Below are 12285 nucleotides of genomic sequence, written 5' to 3' on the forward strand. Positions count from 1 at the left end.
ATGCTCGCAGGCTTCGGCTGGACGATGCTGTACAGCGACGTGCTGCTGGTGCTGGCCTACATTCCGCCGACAGCCTTCTGCATCGTCTACATAGCAGCCCTGTTCCAAGCCGAGCTGCCTTGGAACACTTGCGGAGGAGGAGAGCACGGCGTCGAAGAGCGTGGCTGCTACCACGTCAAGCACGGCACGGTCAGTCAGCGCACTTTTAACACTTGATGCGCCCGACTGTCATCAAGCATAACTTTCACTAGTAACTTCTACGCTATAGGTTTATTCCAAAATGAGAATGGTAAAAAAAATTAAAAAAAAAAGAAACACGCTAGACACTTTTGTGGAACTCAGAGAAAGTACTTAAAAAAGGGCTCGCTGTTCGGTGAATTGGTTTAACATTGCCAGCCTAAAGTTAGTTCTGAGTGTAAGACACTAGTGAAAACACACAATAAGAAAAATGGAAACATAGGGGTTAGATTTTTGTTATACATGACCATGGGTCGTTAGAAACACACAAGGACGACGAACGCGAATGTGCAGTTGCAGCTGCTTAATAAACATAACGGGGAAAAAAGTGTGGCCTTTACAGCGTATGCGCCGAAACCGCATTATGATGAAGCGACAACGTATGTCACAAGCAATTATTCAAGAACAACCCTTCTATTTAGTGCCAGGCGTAGGTCTTTCCGTTCCTTGCTGTGTTTGTGATGTTAGGCCTTTTTCTTACAATATAAAAAAAATACTTGTACCGTTCTCCTAGTGCGCCTGCCGTGAACTGCTATGTCCCGAAAGCGTGGTTCACTTGCGTAGGCAGCGATATAAGCAAGTCAATTAGCATGATTTTTGCTTTTGTTTACGTTTCAAGTATACGCTTCCTGAGTCGGTCATTGAAACATCGGACAAACCGGTCAATCTACATCTTGCCGCAGGTCAAAAGAATGAACTAAGCTGCTCGTGTACTTGATACTTCGCTTGACAGCGTCGCCTGCTGTCAAAACGCAGCAGAGAGCAAGCCACCTGTTTAAAACACGCAAGCTTCATGCTCGGGACCGCACGTAAGACATGTAGCAAAACACCTGATCGAGAATTCTGGGGTGATATTATAAACATTGTCAAATTCCGCTGTTGTTGTGCAATTCCTCCATGCTGGGATTCTTGAACGAGTCATATAAAGGACTTAGGAGCCCTGTGGGCCAATCAGAGCTGACAAGATGGTGAATTGGGGGAATTTTACACAATCTAAAAAAGCAACCCTGGGCCAGTATTTTGTAGCAATGGCTTATGCCTTATCCTATACTAGTCTTATCATCCACCGCTCACGGCCGGCTCATCTCGTTGATAACGTGAGCGGACTGTCGCTCTGACCACTGAGCAAGCGCGAAAAGCGCGAAAAGGCATTAGCATCGGGAAGGCATCGCTACAAAATACCGGCCCTGATGCGACATGCGCGGCTTCATTTGCGGGTTGCCTTGTCAGCTCTTGCCCTGCTGTTTGCCGCATGGTTTGACAATTGCTTTCGCCACCAGGAGCGCTGTCTGCCGTGCCGCGCCGTAAAGCAGAAAGGGTAATTGCACGATTGCGCACCAATTATAAGGGCGTTTACATGAAACCTAGGGTGCCTACATGCAACGCCGTTTTACGGTGGTGACAGCCTTTGTAAGGGTACTTGCCGCCGCCAGCTAAATTGGCGGGTTAATTGTGGGGACAAAAATGGCGAAAGATCAGCCGACAGACCACACTTCCCGCAACCCTTGGTGACGTGAAATTAATTAACTTCTTTTAATAAACTTTGGCCTCAGCAGCCAGAGACAAACGGCGCGTCTGAGTGCCGTACACGGCACGTCTACGTTTTAGTTAAACAGATTAGTAAGGACAGTCTTTATTACAGCACACTTCGAAAAGCACCCTTCATATATTATGTACAACTAGAAGGCAACGACAATGCTTAATGCAGTTCACATTCTTGGCGTGAGATAATCCTACCACGAGCACGCCATCGTGCCTTATAACTTCTTGCTTTATATGTGTCACACGACATGCAATAGAAAAGTAAGTTTGATGTGTTGAAATAAAAGGAAAAGGCAACTACTATATTAAATATGTATGCAGGTTTCTTGTGCACACTGACGGAAAACTAAATTAAAGAAATTTAATAGATCACGTGCCAACATGAGTACATCAGAGCGTGACAAAAAAAGGCAGAAAGACTGGGGACAAAAATGGCTTCCCACCAAATTTGGCGGTAAATAGCAGTCACAGTTTTGGTATTGTCACCACCCTAAAACGGCGTTGCATGTAGGCACCCTAATGAAACCCACAGAAGATGGTCGAGTCGGCTTCCAAGCCCTCCAAATATATTTAGTTATGCCACACCATTCTATCATTAATGTTGCTCATACCTTGTCTTGCATTCTCGGCAAAGCTATTCCTCGTAATTTTGAGAATGACAATCCACAAACAAATGTCATGAAACAAAACACCCACAGCGCATGCCTTATATATTACATCTTCTCAGACTGAAATATTAAAAGTACGAAACAAAAACGAAAACCTGAAAATTATGCATTTTTTTTTTGGTGTGGCTTGCAATATCTCCGGGATCGCCCCACGCAAGAGGCCGTGTTTCTACCAGAGCTACAGTGCCTATTCTAGGCACTGTACCAGAACGCTCGCCTTCGTGCATAGCGTTCGCCGCCAGTGTTACCCGGTAACCATTACGGTTGCTTAAGCTGCAGTTGTCGGGAAGCGTGAGTAGCAGTTAGGGATCTTTGAATGCTATCGCGTTCCACTCTTAAAAGCGAAGCTTAAGCGTCCTCCCATTTTAGGGGCGAAGCTCCTTAGGGTCTAGCCTTGTCCGTCCGGCGTTGTCCGTGCTCACATCGACTGCCACGCCATCTGTCTGTAATGGATGAACGTTGCATGCAGCAGCTCTACGTCTATACACGAGATGGCGCTGCTGTGTATGGCGCGCCGTCGTCCGTGCTGCTGTTGCTGCTGATGATGATTTATTGGCATCCCCTATGAAACGGGGCGGCGACAAATAGTCACCTAGCCTGCTTGATTTGCTCACATCGACTGCCACACATCAACCCGCATCGGTGCCGTCGCACCGAAGAAGAACCGTTGACTCTGCCACCGACCATAAAGCAGTAATAATGAAATCGAAACGCAACCCGGAACTCAACACGATATACGCATTATGAGCAATAAAAGACATTCTATATACTGTACACCGCGTTGTCACGCATTTACATGCACGAGTGGGGCAGTGTCACGGGTGATGTTACGGTATAACGATCCCCAGTGCTTCGCCCCACTCATCATGATTCACTTCGTGGATATGCAACGATTTTTCTGGCCTATAGTTGGTTAAAACCTATTTACTGCCAGACCTAAATACATGAATAACGTTAGCGTTTTTCCATATGGGAGGAACAGAGAATGTGTCTAGTGGATTAGCAAGATAACTGTCAGGTAGCGGGTATTCCATTCGGAGTATCTGTTTAAGAACTTTTTTGGATATCGACTTGTTCAGAACTTAGACACATGTCAATTCTTAGCAAAAAATTTTACGCACCAGCACAATCTACTACAATGTCTGGAAATTGCGGGAGCAGACAAGAAACACTAATGGCCAGCGCTGGTGCCACTATTCTGTCCAAAGAAAGGGTTCATTAAATCCGTCGGCGATGACTAGAGGGTCGGAACAGAGTTGATCGCTAAGAAGAGGATGTATGTGAGCAGAGGTTGGTTTATTTTCAAAATTTAGACCAGTTTTCCTTAATAAAGATTGCTAGGGTTTGGTTATGGTAAAATTTATTGGCCTTATGAATCTTTCTGTGTCATCTACGGCTTTTATCAGTCTTGTTGCGCTGCTGCGGATGTGCTTTTTGACAAATGCGCTTTACAAACAGCAGAGATCCGCCAACCCTACGTTTTTCGATCTCACCCAGTATCCATGCTCAAAGGTGAACGAGACCTTGGCTCGGCGATACTTGGCGCGCAACTACAGCGGGGAGGCCGCCATCGTCGTGAATGGCAGCGGAGGCCAGGAGCCGGTGTCGGTGCCGCTCCGCGAATACGAAGCCCTGCGAAACAGCTGCGTCAGCGGCACAGTGTCGGCGGCCAGAGCCTTCTACGAGTAAGATGACAACCGTCCTGTTACGAACCACTGCGCCTCGTATTCAGCATGGATGAAATGTAAAGCAACTACCACACACAAAGAAAGTGTGCCACCAGACGACGTGTTTGCGGCTGGATTAGTCGCTCATTTTCTCTTTGCATGATATGTCACCAACATAATGGATTACATTAGGCTCTCTGCGCATGCGTCGCCTCTCCGCACAAACATGGTAGACACGCTGAGCGATGAACGTTATAGCGTATAGCGTATACCTTCGTCGCTTACTGTACTACTATAGCGTAAAATTAAGAGGAAACTTTACTTACTAAAGGGGTCCGGAACCACCCCTCGGGCTTGGTGAAAAAAACACAGTCCGCGGATGGCAGACGCTGCTGTGAACATCTCAGCCAAGTTCTGCAGTCGTGCGCGGTGCGTTGAGCTCGCAAGCGGAGCGCCAAGTCACCCTTTTCACAAAAGCCATCTTTCGTACAGAAGCCCCTCCTCGCTCTTTTCTGGACGCTTTATTTCGAAATATAGCAGCTTTCCCATAAGCGGCTGCTATTGGCCAATAGTTGATATCAATCAAGAAGGGTGTATGGATCAGTGCGATTCTCCAAATTGTTACTGCGTATATTTATTGAGCAGTTTAATAAACAGGCTGAAGTAAGCAAAAATCTGCTAGCGCTCTTCCTGAAGAAGCCGACTATCGTCGCCCGCATAGTAATGAAAAGTTGCCCTCCCTGCTTATCGGTGGTGTAGCCGTCGGGTCTCGCTAATTTCGACGCTGCGCATATGCGCTGCGCTAATAAACGCTGCGCATATGCACTACAGCTGCATGTAGCTGCGGTCTGCTGCGTAGCGTATATACCGCGGCCGCCGCGGGGTGACGCGACGAGTCCACTCGCTGAGCGCACTGCGGCTCGCTGAGGACAACCACGTTTGGCGCGTCGTAGGCGCCAAAATCAGAAGTAGTATCGTCTACGTGATCAACCAAAATAAAAAGTGGAACTGCGCGCCACGGTGGCATTCAGTAGGCGGAGCGTTGTGGGCACGCTCCGCTCCGCCTTAGCCTTCGCAGTGCAAGTCATTGAATAAGGAGCGGAAGCACCGCGTAGGGGTCGTTTGTCGATAGCTCCGCTTCCGCTGAACGCATTGAAGTACTTTCTGCGGCAAAGTATCTGTAAAATGGCTTATTTTAACTTCCAGTGCGTTTCTCGACTTCAATAAACAGTGGTTCAGTGGTTAATGCGTTCGCATTCTTACGGTATCTCACGCAATTTTCGGGGATTATCTATGTTCGGGGGTTAACTACCCAGTGAGCCTGCCTGGCTCACTGGGTAGTCCGTGGTCGAATGGTTTGAACATCGGGCTGCTGTGCTAAAAAACATCGGGCTGCTGTGATAAAATCCTGGCCATGGTGGCCGCATTTCGATGGGGGTGAAATCCGAAAACATCCGTGTACTTAGATTTAGGTGCACGTTAAAGAAGGTAATCCAAATTTTCCGGAGTCCCCCACTACCGCGTGCTTGATAATCAGATCGTGGTTTTGGCATGTAAAACCCCGAAATTTAATTGTTTTTAAATTCTATTTTCAACCACGCAAAGTCTATATGTGATTATTTCCTCTTTTCTGGCAAAACTATAAGCTCACCATATGACAATGCTAGACAGTTTTGCTTTTCGTTCTATCCCTATATTTGGTTCATTTGCCTCCATCCCTCTCTGCCCCAACGAATCGTTCGCTTTGAACTTTCCCTATACCGGGCCTCTTCTCTTCGTTAAAAAAATTCTGAAGTGTTACGGGCCAGAGTCACGATCTAATTATGAGGCACGCCTTAGTGTGGGGCTCCGGACAAATTTTGACCCCCTGGGGTTCCTTAACGTACGCGGGCGTTTTTGCATTTCGCCCCCACCAGAATTCGGCCGCCGCGGCCGGGCTCAGATCCCGCGATCTTGTGCTTAGCAGCCAAACGCCATAGCTACCGTGACGAATCTCGAGTCTTCTTAACAAGTTAGGATTTTCCTCTCACCTCGAAGGCAAGTCCCGGTGTCGAAACGGCGGCTCCAGGCTGAGCCTTCCCTTGTTTGCCCACTGCTACTCTGTAGTTACTCAACTACTAATGTTGCCGTAAGGGATAGGGTTGCCAATCGTCCCGACTTTAGCGGGACAGTAACGACGTTTGAGTAATATTCCGAGTGCCGAATTGACCCCGACCGGATAAACAAATGTGCTGACTGTGGCTTTTTTGTCTGCTGAATTAACAATAAATAAATATTTTCGTTTCTATGATGCCTGAGGGCTTGCTTGCACGTTCTGCTCTTCTGCCTTCTGTTGCATTATCGTAAACAAAGCCTGTTTAGTTTTCATCGGGGTTTTAGTTATGTTGTAGGCCCCACCGTCCACAGTACGTTTATCTGTATTGGTAGCCGTGTTTACCACGTAACTATTGCACCTTGTTGTAAATTGCGACATAGTAGGACTAAGAAAATTGTGAGAAAGTTGTACTTACAGATTGGCGGCTATTGGCACTGACCGCGTCGCCACCAGTTGGCCCTTTCCTTCGCCTCCCCCCAACTGAAGAGTTGGCAGCAATTCTGCTGCAGGGTGAAATGGTGCTAACTACGTATGCCGCATGGTCACGCAGGCGTCACGTGGCGAACTTGGATTTGGCAACCGAGGGCACCAGCGATTCCGGTGTAAGCTTGCTCATGGCCATGATCGTCGGCTGGATTTTGGTGCTTCTCTCCATCAGCATGGGACTTCGCTCGATCAAGAAGGTGCGAAGCTGCAGCGCTTCTTTCCTAATTAAATGGGGCTTGGGAATGTATTCGAGCATGGCTTGAACTAATTGGGAAGGAACTCCACCACATGAGCCCCACGGAACAGGGCTGGTAACACTGCGAGAAAGTCACTAAATTTAGGGAGTTTTAGTCAGCCCGATGCCAGATTTGCTTCTGGCTTTTTGGCTGTCTTAGCGACCTTTTAAATTACGGCAATGGTCAGGAACTACCGATGAGCTTATTACTGACTCAGCTGGATGCACCAAAGTTCCTCTTAAATATTGAGATCTGATATTGTGTTACGAAATCGGGTGTTGTTTTCGCTCGTCACATTCCGACCGTTCACTCGCCACCGCAGATGGTAATCTAAAGCTACAGTTAAAAAAATAGCAAGGAGGACGTCTAGGAAGAAATGAAACACAAGAAAGACAAAATTCCGAGCGTCATCATTATCATCTCCAAGCGGATTTTCGCAAAAAATAAAGCGTTTTGTTGCGCGATATTGCGTCATTGTAAAGAAAAGAAGGGTTATCGACCCTGCCACCGTTTCATGCAATCTTCGAAGCTAACGACTGTACAGAGAAGAGCTCTCCCACCATGCGTTTTTTAGTGTGGCTGATTGGCGCAGAATACCTCATCCTATCAGCACAATACCTCATCCAATCAGCACTAGTGATACTTATGCCGCATCTTCTGTAGGAGTCGGTCAGCGCTCTGGAATGTCAGAGCGAAGTTCGTGGTATCGTGGTTTCGATCGCGCGCGCGCGCGCGCACGCACGCACGCGCGCACGCACGCACGCACGCACGCACGCACGCACGCACGCACGCACGCACGCACGCACGCACGCACACACACACACACACACACACACACACACACACACACACACACACACACACACACACACACACACACACACACACACACACACACACACACACACACACACGCGCGCGCGCGCGCGCGCGCGCGCGCACACGCACGCACGCACACGCACACACACGCACACAAAAGTAAAGCATTTAGGTGGTATAGCCGCTACCGATCATCTTTTGGGATTACGCAAAGCGTTACCAGGTGGACCAACGTGCTTGCGTAAGACGAGCGTGTGTGGGACGACGGCAGCAAGACGACGGCGACAACGAGAGTATCACGCTGACAACTTGACTTCTACTCCGGCCGTTCGACGCGATCTTACGACATGCCAATTGTTGGCTTTACGTAGGTACTGTAAGCGAGAGAAACACGGATGGTGGGGTCATCGGGACAACGTTTGCAACAACCGTACGTACCTACGGCGATGTCATGCGGTGTATGCTAAAACGACCATGGCATTTGCACTCCGGCGATGAAACGTTAAAACCTGTGTGACCTGGGCCGATCACGCAGTTTTTACGTACCGTTAGCTGCTACGAGGAAAATACTGGGGAATGTGGGCCGACCCCGAAGGCGGGGGGGATCAGTCAAAAACATCGCCTGCAAGCGCGACTTGTCCCGAAGAAAGAACACGATACACGTTCACGTGACGCACGCGCGAAGTGTCACAAAGCGCTAGTCGGCATTGGCACGGGAGGAGTATGCGTGCGATCGTGGCCTGTTCTTGAATGATCAGCGCACAGCCATCTTCTGATTCCTTTAGACTCCGGGATATATTCTATACACCGTGCGATACATTGGCACCGGCAGCCGATGTACACCTCGATAAGATCCTTTTGTAACCGTTTTATTCTTCAATCCAGAATGCAGAACACAAAGGTAACTTTCAACAGCCTGGCAAGAGAACAAGAATTCAGGATTGTCAGTCAGCCTCTAGAGTCTGTACAGGAGCCTCTAGAGTGTGTACAGCAGTACATTTATATGGGTCAATTACTCAAAAGAAGGAAATATACAGAATAAAAACGGGTTGGAGTGCATATGGCAGGCATTGGGATCTTACCACTGTCGTTCAAAAGAAAGTGTACAATCATTGCATTCTGCCGGTGCTAACATATATGGCAGACACTTGAACGTTAACAAAGAAGCTCGAGAACAAGTTAAGGACCGCACAAAAAGCTATGGAACGAAAAATGTTAGGCCTAAGGTTAAGAGACAGTAAGAGAGCGCTGTGGATGAGAGAGCAAACGGGGATATCCGATATTCTAGTTGACATTAAGAGAAAAGAAATGGAGCTGGGCAGGCCATGTAATAATGCGTAGGATGGATAACCGATGGACCATTAGGGTTACAAAATGGATACCAAGAGAAGGGAAGCGCAGTCGAGGTCGGCAGAAAACCAGATGTGGTGATGAAGTTAGGAAATTTGCAGGCGCAAGTTGGAATCAGCTAGCGCGAGACAGGGGTAATTGGAGATCGCAGGAAGAGGATTTCGTCCTGCAGTGGACACAAATATAGGCTGATGATGATGATATTTACTGCTGGCAACAACCGCGCCCTGCAACTCAGTTGCTCGTCAGCATGCGTCCTTTGCATCGGCGGTGCAAGTCCGACCGCCAAACACGTGAACCACGAAACAGAGCCACGGAAAAAGCTGTTCCCTATTAAAATATGTGAGGCATTGGTCCAATGCTGGCATCGATCAGTGGTCAGGCAGCAAATGGAATAGAAGTCACAGCTGCTCGCCAATTCCGCGTGGCTTCGCGCGTCGGCTATTGCACGTGCTTGATGCGACATTACTTATTAAAATTGCAGATGACCTATAACATTATTTTGCTAAAGCATAATGCACCAACTAGGAAAGAAGCCTTCTACAGCAACTACGACAATGAAGAAAATTTTATACAGCTGGAATTTTGCTAACATTAGGTCAGTTGTATGCCGTCGCAACAAGAGTTTTCAGTGCCGCTCGCTGTTGGCCCATCTTGTACCGATGCGTTGTGTGTGCAGGCTTCGGCGTTGTTGCTGGGCGTGCGTCTGATGCTGCTGACGCTGCTGTGCGTGGCCTCTTGCACGTTGAGTGGCGCCGGCGAAGGTCTGCGAGTGCTCCTGTGGCCACAGCTTTCCAAGGTCTACGCCGACAAGGTGCGGCACAACTGGGAGGAGCTTTCAAAGGCATTGGCCACAGCTTAGAATTAGCTGCTGTGCTTAGTGAAGTTTTAAGACTAAGTAAAGGCGTTCCCTGTTCTCAAACCTTATTTGGAACCCTGGCGTCGCGGCGTACAATAGACAATACTATTTCTTCCGCGGTTTGCTCATTAGTACCTCCCATTTTTCGTTTCCATTTTCAATCTCCGTTTCAACCAGCTCTGTGACCCTAGTAGTGCTCGGTTTATTTATTATTTATTTTTATTTAGAAATGTTGCCAATCTCACATGACATCAAAGCAGCAAAGGGGTTACACCGAGTACATCTAAGGAATAAATCACAAAGATGTGTTAACAATGTTACATAGAATACTGGATTGAATAGTGATATTGGATTCTAGAAATGACAGTAGAAACCACAGGGTACGCAGTGATGCATTAATACTCGTATATGAGCAATCGTGCATAGGACAATCACGGTCTATATAAAAAATGTCACAGTTTCGCCCTAAGGGCGAAGCAATGAATGCGATAGCAACACAGCAATGTCATACGAAGTAAGGTGAGCAGCTTTGGTAGCAATATGAATTGTAGTAAACATGAGCTGATTAAGTAAGCAGGTGTGCTGCGGCGTAAGTAGACCGACATGAAGAGAGACTCGATGATCACGAGAAGGCGCGTGTGAAACGGTGGTGTTGATGAGAAGCGCTTCCCGTGGGCAATGCGTGCGAAGGGACACACCTGTAGTGCTGCACTGTCGATCCGGGCAGCATTGCATGTGTAGCGTGTGTTGGAAAATGTGGCCCGACTATTACTAACTGAATGAACAAGCGTGGTGTGAGCGCGCACAAACAAACATGAATTGATCACACTGAATGACTGCAGACAACGACTGTCAAAACGCTGGCAGCGAGCCCATACGCCGCAGCGGGCGAAGGTACGTGCGGTCTATCGCTTCAACGGAAACTGTGCGGCGAATGCACGGCGCATAAAGGTCAGAGCCGTGTGGAGATAAGAGACGGTGCGGACGAGCGATGAGCGCGGTTGTTGGCAGAGTAGAAGTGCGCCCCCCGCGCTCCCTCCGGCGCTGGCTTCCCGCTTCCTTGCTTGCGTGTGGGTGATTGAGTGCGTTCGCTCTCCGTGATAGCGCTCGTCCCCGCACGCTTCCGCTCGGGCATACGGCGCGCGGCGAAGATTTTATCTATAGGGAACCTCACGGCGACGGCGACGGCAACGATGACGGCGACGGCAGAAATCCGGTTGAAGTGTCCATATAATTGCTATCGCAATAAAATATAATTAGTAGGTTTAGATAAGTATAATACGGGGTGTTACGGGCCGGGGTTTGGTAAACCTTCAACAGCGTCTGCTTGGAGCTCGAACCAGGTTGACCATCGGAGAGGGTCCAGCAGGTAGTACGAGGCGACATAAAAACAAATAACACAAGTTTAATACATGGTTACGGGTCAGCGGTGTACTCCAAAGAAAACATACAAGAAACGTTCAGCGTGCATGCACCTGCACGCTAGGGCAAAGCAAAAGTGTTCTCCACGTGGCTGCTTGCTGGTTTTCTTATACCCTCCACCATCCGGGCACTCTCCCCCTATCCTGCCTCCACTGTAAGACAGGGCAAACCAGACGAAGGAGTGACGGTGGGTGATCGTAACGGGGTGAACCTCCCCAGCGGGGTTGAGCTGGTCGCAAGGCGGCACGGCAGGTTTCGCACATTCCTGTGACCCACGCGACGGACACGCCTGTTCATGTTGACGAGCGATATCGTTAGGCACACCGCTCCCCATGCGTTTGCACGTGTTCTGGGCATGGCCGCTCAAAGTGAATCGTAGCAGGGGGTACTAAATACAAGATATGCAGTGCAGCGTATTGCCACGTGTAGCATATCTTGTACCATCTGATAAGAGTTCCTGTTTTGGCGTGGGTAGAATTTTTATTACGAAGCATTATTTGCCTCTTACGGCGCACTTTTACGGCAGGTATGTAGGTGGTAGGCATGTTACCACTGAAAGGGTAGATGGCGCCGCCCGCTAAACGCTGGGCCATACATGCTAAATTTAGCCATTCTTTAAACTCAAAGTACTGCAGTAGAGTAGCAGTATGGGTCAGTTGGTACATACTGAATAGTAAAAACCAGTCAAAAGACGAAGGACAGGGAAGAGACGCCAACATCTTCCCTGTCCTTCGTCTTTTGACTGGTTTTTACTATTCAAAGTACTGGTCCGCAAAGACCATGAAGCAGGTACGGTACAGTACTGGCGATCGTTGGTGCCGTGCAAGAAATCACATTTCTTGAATAAGCTCTTGAAGCATGTGGGTAACAGCGCAAACAGAGGACCACAAGAAGGGAGATACGT

The 12285-nt window shown here is 48.4% G+C and overlaps 1 protein-coding gene across 1 annotated transcript in view; it reads left to right on the forward strand.

Moving 5' to 3' along the window:
• LOC119439945 (creatine transporter-like) overlaps positions 1-12285 on the forward strand; it is a 37552-nt gene continuing 25267 nt past the window's right edge. Inside the window, exons 1-4 of the mRNA XM_037704906.2 lie at positions 1-189; positions 3945-4132; positions 6760-6892; positions 9780-9914. Of these exons, the coding sequence (XP_037560834.2) occupies positions 1-189; positions 3945-4132; positions 6760-6892; positions 9780-9914 (645 nt within the window). The remainder of the gene's footprint in view (positions 190-3944; positions 4133-6759; positions 6893-9779; positions 9915-12285) is intronic.

The sequence above is a fragment of the Dermacentor silvarum genome, chromosome 2 (genome assembly GCF_013339745.2).
Source record: "Dermacentor silvarum isolate Dsil-2018 chromosome 2, BIME_Dsil_1.4, whole genome shotgun sequence".
Lineage (NCBI taxonomy): Eukaryota > Metazoa > Arthropoda > Arachnida > Ixodida > Ixodidae > Dermacentor > Dermacentor silvarum.